At 37.8% G+C, this 18,995-nt stretch overlaps 2 protein-coding genes across 4 annotated transcripts; one reads left to right on the top strand and one right to left on the bottom strand.

Moving 5' to 3' along the window:
• Nucleotides 1-194: 194 nt before the first annotated feature.
• Nucleotides 195-7,761, bottom strand: CENPN (centromere protein N). 2 transcript variants are annotated; one of them, XM_042821526.1, is made up of 11 exons: nucleotides 7,708-7,761; nucleotides 7,010-7,191; nucleotides 6,625-6,670; nucleotides 5,887-5,943; nucleotides 5,489-5,565; nucleotides 4,932-5,108; nucleotides 4,197-4,298; nucleotides 3,638-3,689; nucleotides 3,076-3,188; nucleotides 1,640-1,763; nucleotides 195-1,365 (listed from the first exon to the last, which is right to left on the bottom strand). In XM_042821526.1, the coding sequence occupies exons 2-11, from the start codon at nucleotides 7,178-7,180 to the stop codon at nucleotides 1,250-1,252; spliced, it is 1,035 nt and encodes a 344-aa protein (XP_042677460.1). In that variant the 5' UTR covers nucleotides 7,181-7,191; nucleotides 7,708-7,761; the 3' UTR covers nucleotides 195-1,249. The 2 variants fall into 2 exon arrangements, with proteins under 2 accessions (XP_042677460.1, XP_042677461.1); XM_042821527.1 differs by having other exon boundaries at nucleotides 7,716-7,729.
• A 117-nt stretch (nucleotides 7,762-7,878) lies between these two features.
• Nucleotides 7,879-18,536, top strand: CMC2 (C-X9-C motif containing 2). Of its 2 annotated transcripts, XM_042821749.1 has the most exons (5): nucleotides 7,879-7,979; nucleotides 11,386-11,515; nucleotides 14,926-14,997; nucleotides 15,789-15,905; nucleotides 17,022-18,536. In XM_042821749.1, the coding sequence occupies exons 2-5, from the start codon at nucleotides 11,435-11,437 to the stop codon at nucleotides 17,094-17,096; spliced, it is 345 nt and encodes a 114-aa protein (XP_042677683.1). In that variant the 5' UTR covers nucleotides 7,879-7,979; nucleotides 11,386-11,434; the 3' UTR covers nucleotides 17,097-18,536. The 2 variants fall into 2 exon arrangements, with proteins under 2 accessions (XP_042677683.1, XP_042677684.1); XM_042821750.1 differs by lacking the exon at nucleotides 15,789-15,905.
• Nucleotides 18,537-18,995: the final 459 nt, after the last annotated feature.

The raw sequence follows: 18,995 nt of genomic DNA, 5'->3' as shown, positions 1-18,995 counted from the left end.
AGCTGTTCCAGCACCTCACCACCCTCTCTGTTAAGAATTTCCCCTGCCAGTCCTCAAGTAACTTCTTATGAACTTCTTATGAAGGTAGATAGAGATGCTGGAAAAAATAAATCTATACATTAAGTCACGCTTCAGAAAAGAAGGCCAAACAAACTTCTATAAGAGGTCTTAATTTACACATTTATTTACAGTTTGAAAACAAAATTAATTCCCATACAACCTCTCCAAACAGTTATACTTTGTCATGAAGCTTTTTCAAAGGACTGCCTACCAACATATCATACAGAAGGCACACACACAGTATGCGTCCAGGTAGCAGAATTAAGAAACAAGCATTTGTTTGACACTTCAGTGCAAATTAATCTCTTAAAATAATAATACAGCCAGTTACATAGAAATATTTACATAATTACCAATTGCTATTTACCAACCCTAGAGAACAGCACTGCAAAGCCGCTGTTTGCACGAGTGGATGCTGATATCTTGCTTCTGCAATCTTTGTGTCCCTAAGCTCAAGAAACAATAATGTACAAAGACTGCAGAGACCACATGTTGAATGAAACAGACATTCTAAAACATAGACTACCTCCAAAGAAAACCATTGCCAGCGTCACTGTGTTCCTGTGAGCTGGTATTTTATAGGATACTGATATCAGGAGATAGAATTTTAAAAGTTTAAAATATTTATTATTGGCTGTCACAATTGGTGAGTGAGAACTCTGGAGCTGAATAGCCGGTAATGCTGCATGGAAGTTTCTTACAGATGCCTCTCAGAGTCTCTTCTCCCCTACACTCTGCAACAGTCTTTAAATGTAATCTGCATCTACAAAGACAAAAACACACCCGACCTGAAGCAGAGTGGTAGTTCCACCTATTTGAATGGAGCTATTCACGCGCTCAGAATGGGCATGTGTTGTGTTTCACTGCTGTCCTGCAGCTGAAATAAGGACACCTACAGTTATGACAGTAAACTGAACAGAACACGTCTCACCTGTCTGCACCAGGCTTTAGCATCTAACAGCAAATACAGATAAAAGTGGTCATCACATTTAAACTTTAAATAATCATGATTTCTGTTTAAAATTCACTAACAGTGTCCTGTTAGTTTACGAGGGCTAACCCGAAGCCAGAAATAAAAAAGGGTTTATCAGAGAATAAGGCTGTTTTTAAAATCTGTTTTAAAGGTGATTGGATTAATAGCAGTAATAAATGAATCACACATTTTGATATAAAAACATTTCTATTTAAATTAAGGGCTTACAAAGCTTCCTGGATGTAAAGACTTCTTCTCTCTAATTTTAAAGTAATTTCTAGCTTTTTGTGGAATGCATGTAAGTAGTGGTGAAAGTGGTGCATCAGCCAAACCTGTAGAGACAAACAGGTAATTACAGCTTAACTCAGGCAGTATTCACATTTCACAACTGTCACAAAATTGAAAACAGAGTTTGAATACCTACTATTGAAAATAAACAGGTATATATTTACACATTAAATTTTAGAGGTAACAATTTCATTCTATTTATTTCTATATATTTCCCAACTGTGCAGGTTCTTCTATGCAATCTACAAGCAGAATGTAAAATGATTAAAATGTTTAACTGTGGATTTTTCCTCTCTTTTACAGAGTTGCACTACTTACCTGCTGGTGCCAAGGATTTCAGTGATTCTAAAAGATGTGGACTAGAAAACTTGACCAAACATCGGAATGGCTCTTTTTTCTCCAAAACATCCCATTTAGGATTACTTTTAAACATTGTCTCAAGCTGTTAAGATAAAATTATCAAGCATTATGAACAATGCATGCATTTTATGTATTTATTATTCACATTAATATTTATAACCATAGAATCATTAGGTTGCAAAAGAAACTGCATTTTCTCTGACATGATACACCCTAGAAGAACTGTGCAGCCATATGCCAAATAGCCTGTAGAACAATGAGAACAGTTACAGTTGTAATGTTTCAGTTTGGTTGTAGTAGCTGCATTTAATCTTCAAAGCCAGTTGTTGTCCTCAGCTTTACTTCTCTCTAAGTAGACATCCACCTGAAAATTATTCTGGAAAGCTCAACTTGTAAGTATATGGTGAATTTTAAAAACACATTTTCTAACATTGGGAGTGGAGAAATTTCAGCTACAATGGCTGAAATCTTTGAATTTAGATACTTCATTTCAGAATTACAGCCTAGACCCAGAACTGCAGCTTCTCCCTCTACACTGGCATATATGGACATTTACACATACACATATGCATACACACATATGGATATTATTTCACTTAAGATAATCTCCCAATGACTAACTTACGTTCAAGCTAAAAATGTTCTAACTGATAACAGTTGAAAATGGAACTGGCTATTGTTCTGAATGCTAGAATATTTTCAAACAAGCATGACTTAACTTGAGTTCCTTCTTCAAACTGAGTGTTGTACTAAAGTCACTGTAGCCAATCTGGTAATAAAAATGTATTTTACAAGTGCCAGCACAATATATGTTTATGGGTCTACTGTTATCTCTGAAATGATCAGTTAGGTCTGAACAGGCAAACTATAAGGTAGGAGAAGAATAACTTTTTTATTCCTTAACATTAGCATGATTCTAGTTGGAGGAATCGTTCGTTAATAAAATCAGAGGGTGCCACCATGTGGTAAAGAGTTCTCTGGTGGAAGAGGCAGCCAGGTCAATTACACAGGAGATCATTGCTATCTCACAGAATTCCCAACACATCTGCTCATTAGAAAAAAAATAATGGTGTATCATTAAAATCTTGTGCTATATGTGACATAATCATGTACTTCAAGCAATCCTAATTTCTTATGCCTCAAAGCAATGCTGTTTTATGCCTAGCTTTGTTACAAAACTAAGTCCATGCGCTGAGCTCATAAGGGCAAAGAACTGAAATAAGATCTGGTATCTGACCAGATCTCAATGCAAACAGGCTTCTTAAAACGAGTCTGACATTTAAAACGTCCTCTCTAAAGTTTGAAACAATACCATCTTCTTATTTTCAAGTTTATGTAGCTGTAGCTCTATTAAAATTATAGAAAAACAAAACAAAATTTGTTGCTTTCACTACCTTATATTGTGCAAAGTCAAGTTTGGGTTGGGGACCATCACCAAAACATTCCTGATTCAGTCTGTGTATTCTTTCTTTCTCGCTTCTGTTTTCATCATTTATCCTTAAATCCACTGCAGGGTAGGGAGAAAAAAAAAAGAGGGAAAAAAAAAAGACAACTCTCAGCGAGTACAAATATTGCATTTGTTGATCAGATGAATGCCCCCCAAAAATTTGGAAATAATAATTTTAAAGTTTCATCACTATCTGTGTTTGATAAGTTAAATGGGTGCATGACATATATTTTCAGTTCTTACCAAGAGAGAAAACAAGCTAGTATGATAGGAGACACTGATCGTTACTTATTTTTCGTTTCACAAGTGCACTGAACATCATGAGGAAGTGCTCATATCTCCTAGTGACATCAATATTATCCATGGGTGGATAATATGTCAATATAACACATGCATTTCTTATTATGAATCTCATTTCACAATGCAGAAATATACAGATACACATTTTTAAGCACAAATCTTCCAAGTAAGGACATTCACACTTGTATTTAATTTAAAAATACACGTACCATTTTCTGTGAGTACATTCCTTTCCTGTAGTGGATAGTTGGTTTGGAAGTTCTAAATGAGGAAAAAATAAAAAGGAAAAAAACAGTTCTGCTTTTAGAGGCTTTAGCTGAAAACAGTTTTCTATATTTCTTTTCACTTTGTGTTCTGAAAGTGAGTGGTCACACTTTTGATAACTCCTAGACTACAAAACCCAGCTTTATTCTGAGAAAACACTCCCCATCCTATGATACAGCCTGTGGATGAACAGTTAAGTATCCATTCTAATACCTCCCCAAATATTACTCTACGAAACAGTGCAAAGAAGTCCCAGGAGCGAATTGGAGAGCTGCATAGACTGAGTTTAAACTTCCAGGAATAATAGTAGACACTAGGTGGCATATCCAGTAATTACATCACTACTGTAACGTTACCTTAAGCAAATCTATCCAACTCAGTGGTTCCATACCACTGTAACTTGATAATCTCTAAAAGAGGTGAATTTCCTATTGCTAGGGGGTGAGAACTAGGCCTGAAATAGAAGCAAGACTCATCTTCAGATGTACTTGTGAAGTGGCTCACCTGGCTGTACCTCTTAAACACAATATCTTTAAGGGAGTTTAAACAGTGACTTCGAAGCTCCATTTCACGGATGTCATGGTAATTGGAAGCAACAATCATTGCCTTGAAATACAAATTGAAACTGTTTTAGTATGAGTGTTAATAATCACCATGGGTACAATAGAAAAACATGTAGTATTTCTAGACTTTGAGATGTTTTGTTTCACAAGAAGCAACTGCTATTTAACTAGCAGGGTTTTCATGGTATCGCCCACAGTCTGCAACATGAACACTAAACCATGTCCCTCATCACAACATCCAAACGTTCCCTGAACACCTCCAGGGTCAGTGACTCCACCACCTCCTGGGCAGCCCAGTCCAGTGCCTGACCACTCTTTGCAGAGAAATAGTTAACAGTGTTTTAAAGTTCTTCAACTTCTATTTAGTTGAAACAATTTAGTTGATATTGCCTAACATTTGCGTGAGGAATTAGAATAATTTGAGATCAAAAATCCTAATAAAATGAATTTATTTGTGATGTGACATTCTGAAGGTCACAAAGATTGGGTTTTGCACCCCCGGCTTTTTAATTTTAAATAAAAAATAAGCAACCAAATAAGCAACCAAAAAAATCTAAGCTAAATTAGAAAACTGCATTATAAGAGACTCATCTTTACATCTCCTCTTCAAAGCTAAGAGAATTAAAAACCCAAAAGACTGTGGTGGAGTCACGGTCCACGCAGTTTAGTTTTCTACCTGACACAGCAGAGGTAAGTTGCTCCTAAGGGTGGAGGCAGAGATGAAGACATAAGGAGTCTGGGAGTGGTACACAACATAACTGGTTTTGTACTGGTTTGGTTTTGTATAAGGTGTTCCCCAGGCAATTCTAATCCAGATTGCATTATCCTCATATTCCCTAAAACTGATGGTGACCTGAATAGAAAAAGAAAAGCTTTGCTTTAAACACACATTCACACGTCCGGAAAAATTAATGCCATAAGCCTCTGTTCACAAATGCAATACTGCTTGCATAAGTACCAAATCCCACTAGTGTGGTAAGGATTATCAATCAAATTTCCACAGGAAAATGAAAACCTCACAAAATGAAGGTTCTGGGCTCTAATATGACTTTCATTTTACCCTTCCGAAGGGCACAAACTTCAATTTTTATTTTTTTCTATTTTTCACACAGTTCTTACCATTCCCAAGTTAAATCTGTTTTGGTTTTGATGCAGATTGTAAGGAAAAAACATCTTGCCAAATGTATGGAAAATCTATTGACACCCAAACCCAACACATCCAGACATTCTTACATTTATCAAAGCTGACTGAATTTGTCTTCTAAATTTTTTTTTGAAATCTCTGAAGTCAAAGAAGTCTGTTTCTTCCCCTGTTAAACAAGAAAATGAAGAATTTATTGAATTCAATCCCCAAGAACTGGTTCAGCGATGCCTTTAGTTTCACTGAAACAATACTAAGAAGAAAAAAGCTGACACTGCATAGCATTTTTAGGAAAATTGGATATTAAATTTGAGTCTCATTATTGCTATGCATATATTTATATAGAAAAGGCGATTAGAAATTATTAGTTTATAATAATTGCCAGAAGAGTTAATCTGAAGTACTCAAAAAACTAATTAAAGATTAATCCACACTCAGTAAATTGCTGAGAGTTATACTAGAGAGACTGCAGCAAGGAAAGGAACTTTACCTGTTTTGTTCATATGGTAGACACTCCACGCTCTTTTGTTTGGATAGATGTGGTTGTCTAGGGAAAACAGGAATTGCTCAGTAACAATTGAATGTTATCAAAAGGTAATTAAAAAATCATTTTACACTACTTTTATAACCAAGTTGTTTAAAGGAGATTACTTCTGACAATGTGATATAATTTATTCAGCAAACCTAAAAGCAAAATGGTTTTTATTAGAAGATATATTTGCTTAATTAAATTACAAAAGATCTTCATAACAATATCTCTGAGGTTCAGTGTTTAAAGAAACACTTTAGCTAAAACAACTGTCAGTCTAAATTCAAGCAGAGAGGTGTAATAATCATGTTGTGAATTAATATCAGAGCTAAATTTCCACCTGGAGTATTTGCAGGCAGCTTTTCCCTATGGCACTTCTCACTGCAGCAAGATGTCAGGTCTCAGTGTGTACTGGAGATGAACATCTCTCTCTACATTTATTACTGTACTCTGGATGTGACTTACAGAAGTTGACAGCTATTTAGAATTCTAAAGAAACAAACAAGCTCATGTTGATGAAGAGGTTTTGGAAAAAGAAAGAATTAGTCAGATCCAATAGGATTAATGTCATCTTTGTACATTAAGTGCATCCCTGCATCACCATGGTGCCTGCTAGATAATTAAAGGAGTTACCAAGTTACTCAGAAAAACAAAACAAAACAAAACACTTAGATGTTATTTTCATTCATTTTTACTTACAGATGATGTCTAGGAGGGCTGCTTGCTTTATGTTTGCAGAACTTTCCTGGAAGGAAAAACGACAGTGCATCGTGAGGCTCTATCACACACAGAACACAATCATTGCATATCCCAAGCTGGAAGAGGACCCATAAGGATCATCGAGTCCAACTCCTGGCTCCACACAAGACCACCTAAAAATTAGACCATATGTCCAAGAGCAATGTCCAGATGCTTCTTGAACTCTGACAGCTTGGCACTATGCCCACTGCTGAGGCTGCTCCAGTGCCTGAGCACTCACACACCATTCAGCAAATGAGAGATCCCAGGACAGGCAGCTTCAATCACTAGGCACTGAAGTCCAACACGCAGGTCACCAAGAGGCAGGTCCTGAGGAAAGGATTACCTCGCAGAGCTGGGCGACGCTGTAAGAGATGCTCTCTTTGGTCTGACGGAAGTTGATGGTTTGTAGCTGTGCCTCTGAGAGAAAGCCCCACTTCTGCAGCACTGCCATGATTTCATCACGAGGGATTTTTAGCACAGTCCTTCGGATATACTCGACAATGACCTCATCCATAGTGAGGACACCTGGAAAGTTGAGATGTCAAAGAAGTCAGACCAGCACATAGGCCAGCTGGAGGTGTTCAAGGCCAGATTGGAATGGGCACTAGGCAGCCCATCTAGCCCTGGCCTAGTATTAAATGTGGAGGTTGGTGTCCCTGCACGTGGCAGGGAGTTGGAGATGCGTGATCCTTGAGGCCCCTTCCAACCCTGGCCATGCTGTGATTCTGTGAACTGCTCCCTACGTCGTAGAAAAGTGCTGAAAGCCGCCCCAGGGACAGCCGGCAGAACGCGGCATCATTCCCTAGCGTGGCATTAGCGGAGGTTCCACCACTGACAGCACTGTACAGTGCTTCCTGCAGTAACAGCCCCCGCCCCAGCTCCTGAAGGCAGCCGAGACCGTGACCGACCGAGGGGCTGAGAGCAACAGCGCCGAGCGTTCCTCAAGAAATAAGGCCAACCTAACACCCCGCAGCCCTCGTCCCACACACAAAAAGTCATCTCGCCCACATCCCCGCGTTCACAGCACAGAGCCTCACTCACCGCCGCACCTCTGGCGGTGCCACCGCTGCCACCGTAACACAAACCCGGCAACGCGCCGCGCCAACCGCCTCCCGCCTTTCGAAGCACCCAATCAGACGCCGCCCGGTGCAAGAGACGTCCAATCACAAGAGGCCCCGCCCATCTTCCCCGTCCCTTCTATCTGAGGAGACTTCCGGCCGGGTATGCCTGGGCACTTCCGGTGTCTCGGCGCTGTGGCTTGGGGCTGCTCTGCTCGGTCCTGACTGGCTGGGTCCGTCCTTTTTGGAACAGAAGTAAGCTGTGAATAAAAGCTGCTCTTGCGAGAAGAGAACCCTTATACAGCTGGAGCTGCTCTACAACGGTAGCGCTGCAGTTAGTCTGCAAAGGAAATGGATCTGTGGCTCTCAGCTCGGTCTCTTTCTATAAGGGCTTTTTGATATGTTTTGTGAAGAAGTGTAGGGTCTTTTTATGTGGGAGAGCTCAGGTGGTTGGGGTCAGGTGTGGTGAATGTGCTGAAATGCCTTTTATACGAGCAACTTTTGAAATGGAAAGTATTTGAGCAACTTGGCTTAAAAAAACCTTGCAATGGGTTCTACTGAAATATGGAAAAAATCATTGAGGAAAGCTGTTGCCTCGGTTTAAACGTTTATTTCACAGTTTTTTCCCCCATATGGAAATACTAACTGTTAAGCTAATTGGTGAGCCTGAAGAATCAACCAAGCTTATTTCTCCATCTGTGTCAGGGAACTGATTGGTTCTTATTCATGGGAGATTCTGTGAAAAGAAGAAAGAAACTTCCCTGTATTCCTGGTGTGCTGGTCCTATGCTTCATTTGGGAAAGAAGTGGGGATGTATGAAACCCTTTTGTTCTCCATGTTCTCACCTGCCACAAGGAGGTCAGGAGGAGAAGCTGGCAGATAGAAAAGAGCAGCTGTCCTAAAAGGCATGTGAATGAAGAGCTTGCCCTGCTCTTTTTGGACAGCCTTTTGGTTTCTGTCTACTGCCTCAGTACTTGTGGTTATCTTGTGAATTCCATAGTGCTGATAGTTTCCTTTTGCACATTAATATTTGGTATTTCATATTGGTATTTTATATATTGACCAAGTGTGTAAGTAGCTTGCTAGGTTAGAGACAGCTGTTCATACTTGTATTTAAAAGGTAGTTGAAAAGAGTGACGATCTTTCTCCATGTCTTCAGCCTTCAGAGGCTAATAGAAATTTGCAGTTTGTTCTTATAGCATTTCAACTAAATCATTTAGCTATATGTATGCTGTAGTCTTTAACAAGGCAGGGAGAGTTGTGCAAGCTGCAGTATCTCCTATAAAATACATGAAAGGGCTGAATGCTCTTGCACAATTCAGTGGTATGTTTGTGCAAGAAGTTCATCTTTTCCGAATATTTGCCAGTTTTTAATGTTGGCTTAGCATTCCACGGTCCATTTTTGTCTTAAAGTAATTCCTGTGTTTTCCTAATGTTCTACTGTACTGCTATTATTTCTTCTACCCAGGTTTCATGTTTAACTTGGTGTCCTTTATTCAGCAGTTCTGTTCATATTTCCTCAGGGCAGTTTATATTGCTTTTTCTTACCAGCCCCCCCCCCCTTTTTTAAATAAATTTTTTTTTCATGCATAGAGTCCTTATAAGCTATTACATAAAATTCTGTCCATGTTAACTTAAATTCTAGCAAGATAGTGACTTGCTATCTTTAAGTTAAAGCACTACTAAAAAGAAACTGAGGAAACCAATAGCCCATTCTGTCCTTCTTCATGCATACTTTTGTTACCCTTTGAAACTCTTTCAGCTACCCATCAGCTCCCTCTGGCAAAATGATTTTAACCTTCTCTGATCATTTGTAGATGACAGACTCATCCAAACACAAATGTGGGATTTAGCACTGATAACACCATTCTGTCATGAACTTCAGAAGTATCTAAAGGCTCCAGTTGAGCCTCCGTTTGCTACTTTGTAGTAAAACATTTTCTTTTTTTAATGTTTGCTAATTCATTGTAGCCTATGTGAAGTGAATACCTTCTTAGGTAACTGAGCTTGCAAGATTTAAATGTTCTTGTTTTATGAAAATTAATTCAGGTGGTCCTAGAGCTGGTCACTCTGTCCAGGGAATGCTGACTCTAGTGTGGTTTCCAACTTCTGTGTGAAGAGTGCATACAATGTAACGTACTTCCAGCTACCGTGGGGGAGGTTCTTGAAAGAAATGACTGGATGTGTTTGCAACCTCAAGCAGAATGCACCCTCATGGGTCTCCGAGAGCTTGTGAATTTGTTTAGAATTCTAAAATTTTATTTGCTTGTGGGAATGTAGTTCTTGTTAAGCAGAATATGTGATATGAAATACAGGGTAAATGAGCTTAGATAGCTCTTCAGGTCAAATACATTACTTGAGTATTGTAGGAATAGTAGAGAGTACTAGAGAATAGTAGAGCTGCCAGTGCTGCAAGTGAGTATTGGGAGTTTGCAGTTGCTGACCACTGCCAGCCAGAATTTAGATGGCTTAGCTGTGGAGTGTTGAAACAACGATGGCTACTGAGCACAGATTTTTGCCTGATGTACTGCAGGTAGGAACCTGCTCTCTTTTGGAGGAAGGGCAATGATAAAATACCAGGTAAACGAGCTGAAGGACATCTACTTAACTTGTTGACAGCATGGTTAATACAAGGAGAATTTAGTCGAGATGAGCCCATTTGTCCTAGTATGAACTGGACTTTTCTTCTTCCCTCTCTGGTACAATAATCTTCCACAACAATCAAGTCATATTATTTCAGCCATTGTTATATGACAGTTTCATCCTTTTCAAAAAAGATGTGGAAAAAGGCTTCTGGAAATGTTTTCTTTTTTTAAGTGAGACGTTACATTAAAAAAAAAATGTTTCTAGAATGAAATTTGCTCGTGCCCCATAGAGCTGTACAGGGGAGCACCTGGGGGTCCTGGTTGACGTGCAGTTAAACATGATTTAGCAGTGCACCCTTGTGGCAATAAAGGCTAGCAGCATACTGAGTTGTATTAAAGAAGTGTAGGTAAGTGGTTACTGTTCCACTCTCCTTGGCACTCTTGAGGGCACAGCTGGTTTTTAAAGCATCATCAAAGCTTTGGATGGAGATTTTTCAAAAAGCAAAGCACATAGGTAACTAAAAAGATGCCAGTCCTCAGAGTGTTGTAATGAAATATCAGGGTGCTTCCTGTTCCTACCCACCTGTTTGCAGAGAGTAGAAAGAAGAAAAATACATATAGTAGAATAAATACATGTATATCATAGCTATCCTGTATCGATTGGATACGGATTGGAACTAGATGATCTTAAAGGTCCCTTCTAACCCAAACGATTCTGTATGTGCTGTAATATGTAATACATGTGCTAGGATGAAGAAAACTGAAAGAGGAGGATGAAAAGATAATCTGCAGTTCAAGAAAGGTTAATTCTCCTATTGTCCCTTAAAAGGAAAATCTCAAAAGCATCCTTAATGTCCATAATCACAAATAATTTAAACTCATAGTTAATATTTGAGCTCTACAGATAAGGAAGAGGCACATGCTGGTTCAATTACCTTAAGTGCAGATTATAAATTATACGTATTATGTTGCATTTTGATTCAAAATACTGTTATTATAACACTGACACTATATGATAATTTCTTAAGTGATCAACTTGAACTTTTATTTATACATTCATATTTTAATGTTGGCAGGTGGAAATTTTCTCAGATTCTTTCACTGCTAAAATCATCACCACGTAAGATGCATCCAGACCTGTCTCCTCACCTGCACACTGAAGAATGTAACCTCATTATCAGTCTGCTCAAGAAGTGTCACAAGGAGGTAAGGAGTTCTGAGCAGAGGAAAGAGTGGGTGGGCTGGGGAAATGAGTGGCAGAAAATTGGTGAGATTATCATACAATCATGGAAAAATCTCCAGTAGGCAGAGCAGCCATGAAACAGAGCTAGTATGTTTACACTGGTAAAGGTATCTGACAACTGCAGGTAGAACTTTGCCAGTGATTTCAGTAGGGAATGAAATATACCTTAAAACGTCTTGTGTTAGAGCTTTACAATGGTGGGCTGAGTGAAAATTGAAATAATTTTCGCATGTTTTAGCCTGTGTGTGTGTTGCTCACAGAATGTTCACAGCACTGCTGTACACCAGCTGCCTGCAGTGCAGATGCACAATATGTATATATCTATATATGCAGGTATGCTGGTGTGCCTTACACTCCATGCTTGGAGAGCTAAATGTGAATTAACATTTGAATATTCCTAGTAGGCATGTACAAAGGCATGTAAAATACCTAATTATCTTCAGGGAACTCAAGGCTCTTCATTGCTGTGCTACAGAAACTTCATCTCATTCATTCAGAGGTTGTTTTTTAATTTGTTCTATAGTAAACTTCTGGACATAAATGAGTCAGCCCCTGAAATGTAAGTTATCTGCAGCACTGGTGCATTACTGTTAATTATTCTTCCAGTTCTCTCAGTTAATGTAAATAGATGTTCTGAACAGATGTACTTCTGTATCAAGTTTAATTTTCTAGTTTGCTCGGGGACAAAAGTATATTTGAATGTTTAATAGAATTCAGTGGTTTATACCATCTCATGCAATCTGCAGTATTTTCACCTCCGTGTTCAGCTGTGGTTTATAATTTTTGATAACACAATTATCCATAAATTGGAAGACAAAACATATTTAGCCTTACTGTTTTCTTAAGAATTCTGAATTTTTCTTTTCCAAAGTGCTTACAGAAATAAAAACAAGGCTGACAATATGTGAAATATGAGTGAAGATACTTAGTGTTTAAGAGACATAACGTTTTTTGAAGGTCTGGTTTTAAAGTAGCTAAACTAATGTTTAAAAAGCTTGTGTAGTACCTGATTTCTTATAAAGTTAAAATGATAGCAATGTAGGAAGCAGAGTTTATAACTAAATTTTAGTATTAACAAGTATTCTGTACCAGGCTTGTTCAGTACATTTTCATCTGTTAGTTTGTACTACAATGTTCTGAAATGTAAGCAAACTGGAATTGGTCAGTGGCATTCATGGCGTTTTTCATACAGTTGTCTCTCTGTTCCTATGCACTGTGTAGGTACCTTAAACCTAAGATGTGCAGTTCTTGTGTAGAACAGAACATCACCAAGCTGAACTGTAACTTATCTGACTACCTTGAGTTTAGTAGAGAACAAGAACTGAATGCTGTACTTGATTTCTACAGCAGCGATTCAAAGTGTTCTGCTGCCTGTTTGACTTACAAAGATTCTGGGAGCAGCAGTAATACATTCATGCACGGGGTTCTATTTTCTCATTCTGGTTTGCAGTTGGTCCCTTTATGTGAGGATGGACTAATTTTGTCAGTCTTAAGCTTATCTATGAGTGCATATTTGTGCTTCTCAGAACAGAGTGGAAACTTTCATGCTCGTTTAAAAGGATCGATAATTTTTGTTTAAAATTAAGGTGTACTGAAATAAAAATCACTGAAATCTGAAGAGTTTGTGATCTTAATTATAGTATTTAGTGAGTATCTCCTGTTTTGTAAAAATACCAAAGAACCTTCATGTGTAATTTAAATTAATACTGAGGACAAAAAAGCCTTATCTTGAATTCCGTGTCCTGTGTTTGTGTTTTCACAAAATTCAGTCCATTTCTGATCAAGATTCCACTGGTTACTTTAAGTCTTATATCTGGTGGAGAGTATCTATGGTTAATTCTTATTTGATGTCATTTTATTTTTTTTTTTAACAACTCTGCTTTTGGACCAAGCACATGCCTTATTTTTATAGACAGCTGCTGAAAGAAATGCATATTGTCTCACAGTCATATTGCTGTAATGGGAATAATAACTATTTTTGGAAGACAGATTCCTTTTTCCTCAATCTGAGCTATAAACAGTTGACATTTTAGGAGTCTGGCTAAATAAATGTGGATTCAACTCACTGTATCAGTAAGAGTAGAGTTAGCTTGGAATGTGGAGCGCTCACTTTGAAATCGGGCACGATAGTGTAAGAATAGAATAAAAAGTTAAATCTGCATAGCTAAAATAAAAATGTTTTAAAAGCAGATTCAGCTTTCAGTAAAGCAACCCTTTATCCCATGCAACTGCTTCAGTGTCATCTGATGCCCTTTATAAAGCAGAGAGATATAAACAAGTTAATTATAGCACTGCCATAGTTAAAGACTATGACAGACATTTATTAACGCACACTCCTAAGTTCAGCCATGTTCTGCTAGCTGCCATCTACCTTGCCCACTACTTGAACTCTTACTAGTGTTCAGCGTGTCTCTGAATCCATCTAGCTGCTCATCAGCCACGGAAATATGCATCGGTTTCCCTGATGCAAACTGGGTAACACTTAGCAATGTATCTAGTCTACAGCTGAGCTGTGTCACACAGTGAATACATTCTTGAGGTTTGGAGAAACTTTACTCCCCTCCTCCCCACCTCCCCCCATGCTAGTTCTAACATTTCAGTTGTTTATGTCCAGTGGATGCATCTTCTGGACCCACAGCACCTCACATTTTTCGCATAGCTGGGATAATGAAGTCCTTTGCCTGTAGGTCTTCCCACATCTTTCTAAATTGCAAATGAGTTCAGAACACAAAGATTTGTGTGTTAGTGAAGCTAGTGCTAAACGAAATTTGTATAACTGAGTCGTTGATCAACCAAGTGTGTGTTCTACATCTAGACTTGATTACTTCAGTGTAGGTATTGTATTTCAGTCTGATTTTACAATATGGTGAGTACCTTAAGCTTTCTGCAAGAGCGCAGAATCACCGAATGGCCAGGGTTGGAAGGGACCTCAAGGATCATGAATCTCCAACCCCCTGCCACATGCAGGACCACCAACCTCCCCATTTAATACCGGACTAGGCTGCCCAGGGCCCCATCCAACCTGGCCTGCACACCTCCAGGGATGGGGCATCCACAACCTCTCTGGGCAGCTGTTCCAGCACCTCACCACCCTCTCTGTAAAGAATTTCCCCCTGACATCCAACCTAAATCTTTCCTCCCTCAACTTAAAACTGTTTCCCCTTATCCTGCTAAGATTGAGGTTATTCAAATGAGAAGTAGCTCTAACTCCTAGCTATACAGTAAAAAAAAAATTAAAGCATCATTTTCCACAAAAGAAGTGGAAAAACAAGCTAGGATATATTGCAAAATGCAAGTATCTTTTAAGAAATGTAGGGGTTTGGAGGAAGAATTTCTTGAATTGTTGTTCTTTTTCCTTTCCCTAATTTACTAGCACAATGTTCTGAGGTTTTTTGGCTATTGCAATGATATTGACCGTGAGATGCGGAAGTGCTTAAAGAAAGAGGTAAGAAATAAATTTAACTCATTAAATAACTAATAAAAGGAAAAAGTCCGTATGATAGAAAATGTTGTTCTTTTACTAAGCAGTATAAATCAGTGAATAGACTTTGATATGTAAGCCCATTCTGGGTTGGGCGCTTTGGACCTCATTTATATGTTTTTGGGGGGATAAATTTAGCAGGAAAATTGCATAAATGAAGCTTGAAATTGAAATGGTGCTGAGACCAATCTGAGCTAGGAACATGCATCTCTCTACTTTTGGCAAGATTTGGCCCTGAAAGTAATAACTGGAATCACAGAGGGTGCTGTTAAAGGCAATATTTTCCTGTGGAGATGTAAATGTATGTGCTGACACTTTACAGTGTTTTTTCTTTTCAGATTGAAAGTCTTGAAATAATTGCAGAGTACAATTCTGAATGATTACTTCTTGCACAAAACTTTGTTAAATAATAGTTACTTTTTGAATCTCTTAAACGAGATGGAAGGTTTAGATATATCATCACAAATAGTGCAGTTTGGATGGGTATCTGGCTTTAACAAATAACATGGACTATATTTGGGTATACTAACAAAATACACGTTTTTTAACCTGCATTTAATACTGCAAATAAGAACTGTCACTTCAAAGGTTGCTTCTGATCAGAACAATTTGGGTCCCTCTTTACCCATCTTCCTTCTATTTCTCTGTGGGAATTAATTTCATCTACTTGTGTCAAATACCATTCCCCTCCAAACTGTAGCAGGCATTTGGAAAACAAGTTTCATATAACCTTATTTTTCTTTCTTCCATTAAAGCTATTGCACTGTAATGACTTCTTGAAGGCTATGTTTCTTCACCTGAAAATCTGGCTACACTGCTATTCTATTACTATGAAGTCTCTGTTCAAAAGTCCTGTGAGAAGCTGTTCACAGGTATAGAATAGATACAAAATAGGCACAGATGAAATTGCTAGAAGTCCATTGTGTTCTACATAATATCATAGGAGAATTGGTGGAAAAACAAATATTAGCAATATGGCATGGGGAAAAAAAATTAAGCATTCTGTTAATGTTAAGTGATGTTTCATCCCTTTCTTTCAGTTGTAAAACAGTCAGTATGATGAATGAAACGCTGGAAACTCTTTCGAAAATCCATCTGCTTAGTAGTCTATTACATTATGTAGGGAATTGTGCATTTGTGGTTTCCTTAGTCTTTCATATTAATTATTAAAAAAAAATTAACAAATATATGCTCTAAGCTAACACCAAGAGTTATTTGCATCTCCAGGCATATATACCAAATCTGTATAGCTTTTTTTTTCCATTTCGTTTTAGCCATTAAGAAGGTTTCATTTTTGGCTCTAATGAAAGATTCTTCAGTCTTCAGACTCCTGCTAATGCAGGAGCATATTTCAAAGATAGGCTTCACATTTGAGATACACATATGAATGCTTTCTTGATGTTGTTCACAATGGAGTTCCATTTCTTTTATTTCTTTAAACTGTACAAAAAATTATCCTAACTCAACCCATATTTGCCTTTGTTCCTTTCATCTTGGTATATTGCTTTATCTGTGCATATAATTAATGACCGGGATCAAAAATAGACCAAGCCTGTGATGACAAATTCATATTTCAGAAGGCAGGCACACATGTTAGTCTGCATCTTTTAAAAGGAAAAGAGCCTGATCAGTGCTTTAGAATAGCATTAATGCAACTTTTTTTCTAGTTTGTGTGAAGTGTAGCTGTCAAACTTAAGATGGATATGTAATTAACTTCCTCCACAAGATTAATGGAATCTTTCTTTATTAGGATGTTCTAATATTCTTTAGCTTAATAACCTCTAACTTAGAAACTTGTGTTTTAATAAAATAAATGTTAATTTCAAAGTAGAAATGAATGGGTATATAGATATGAGGAACTACATATCTAACATTAGTTAAAGATATTGTTTCTGATCCTGAGTAATAAAGGCTCTGTATGTTTCAAATCTGACTTATCAGTTTGGTGGGAATAGCTGATCTAATAATTTCCCTCCTCTGTCTTCCAGTATGAAGAAAAAAGGGCCAGGAACAAGGAGTTGCGTCGGAAAATAATTAATGCTCACAAAAACTTGGAGAAGTGAGCTGTACCATACATGGACAATTGCATCTCAATAGGGACACTCACTTGAGAATTGACAGAATATCTCTTTCAAGTTGCCAATATTCAACCTGTGGTTTGTGAAATGGTGGAAAAATAAATGTACCTAAAACATACTAATTTCCAGAAACATAAACTGAATGTGGGAAAAATAAACTGATTGATTGCTCACAAGTTAATTTTTGGCCTCGAAAAGGCACCTGTTGTGACAACTCTTCATTCTGTTATAATTTTGTTATGACTATTAAGTAATGATGTATCAAATATCAATGTGCGTGGAGTATTATGCATTCAAAGCTGCAGCATTTTCCCAATCCTGTGTTGAGTTGCATTTATTCCTTCACAGTTAGTAGTTTCTCTTTCATCTTTTTTTCCTCGCAAAATGCTGAATGATTTATCACAACACTATGAAGAGTGAATGAAAACATTGTTTAAATGGATTACTAGAAATGAATTTCAAACCAATGTGGCTTGAAATTGAAGATGGCCTATCAAGCAATTAGTGGAGCTCTAGTATTTTTGCTGAAGCCAAAATGACGAAATGACCATTTTCCATTGAGAACATTAAGAATTCCTCCTGCCAACTGTAAGCACAGAATAGACTGCCATAAGTTAACTTGTTCATCATACATGATGCAGATTGCTTTAGAAACTCAGAATGGAACTTTTTCAGGGATTCTAAAGCACTGCCTTGATTTATACTGAGTACAGTCAGAGTCTGCTGAGCGCTGCCAAAAATACAATCTAAGTTGTTCATCTATGTACGCTCGTACAAAGGGGGCATCAAGTCATGATTACTGCTGTTGGAGAAAAACTCGGGTTAGAAAATGCATCTTGTCTTTCAGTTGCTCAAATCAATGAGCAGTGTGCTAATCAAGCTGCCTCGTTAGCTACAAGTGTTGTTCTGAAGTGTCTAACTGCAGAAAGTTCTGAACATGTTTCTGAATGCCAAGAATTTCATGAAGATGCTGTGTTGGTTTATGCAGCAGTGGAGCTGCTTTGTTGAATGTCTCTTGGATTTCCCTTTTTTTTTAAATGACTTTTCTGTTTTGCTTAGCAAAAAGACTCCTTAAAGTAAATTTTATTGAGCTAAATATAAATAAATCTCTTGAAGCTTTTTGAGGAAAGAGTATCTGCTGTCAATGAATGCAGCAGTCTGTGTATCAATGCTAGTTCTTCTAACAGTCTTACATTTAGTTCTTGCATCTGTTTTGGAACAAAGCTGTATTTTGAAAGATTAGTTAGAAGTATTTGACTTGTTTTTCAATACGTGGATGGACCCAGTTGTGTTGGTAAAGCTTGACTGCAAAGGTATCCGTGTAGAAGGTGAGAGTTCCACAAAAAACTGAATTTATTACTGCAGTATGTTTTTATGTGCTTTCTACTTTCTTAGGATAAATAAATGGTATGTTATGTAAATTAATTGCTCTAGTGGTTGGAAATGGTGCAGTTGGTGTTATAAGGATACTTTTGAAGAGGACTTCATAGTGGAGTTCCCAGAATAGGAACTTTGAATCTTTGACCCTTCCTTTTGTGAGGATAAAACATCTTAAGTAAGATTTGGTGTTGCCTGGAACCTATAAATAGAGAATTGTCTTAAAGATTAGGTTGAGAGGCTAATACCTGAGAGTAAAAGCACCAATGCTTTCTTTCATTCTTTTACCAGATTCTGTGATTCCAGATCTTTCACTAAATAGCAATAAAATAAGAACTGAAGAGATGCATAACATTGTGAGTATGCAGTCGTACTTCCAAGGATCAGTGCATTTAACAAATGAAAGCCCAAGTGTTGTGCACTGTTCATGAGTTTATTTTCTCTTGCTGGGAGATCAAATGCTGACATCTCTTCCTTCAGAAGAGCCTGCTGAACAGCATAATGTAC

The sequence above is a fragment of the Centrocercus urophasianus genome, unplaced genomic scaffold (genome assembly GCF_019232065.1).
Source record: "Centrocercus urophasianus isolate 14NV4802_14NV808 unplaced genomic scaffold, USGS_Curo_1.0 seq_2, whole genome shotgun sequence".
NCBI classification, from domain to species: domain Eukaryota; kingdom Metazoa; phylum Chordata; class Aves; order Galliformes; family Phasianidae; genus Centrocercus; species Centrocercus urophasianus.
This window is presented reverse-complemented; position numbering and strand designations above follow the sequence as displayed.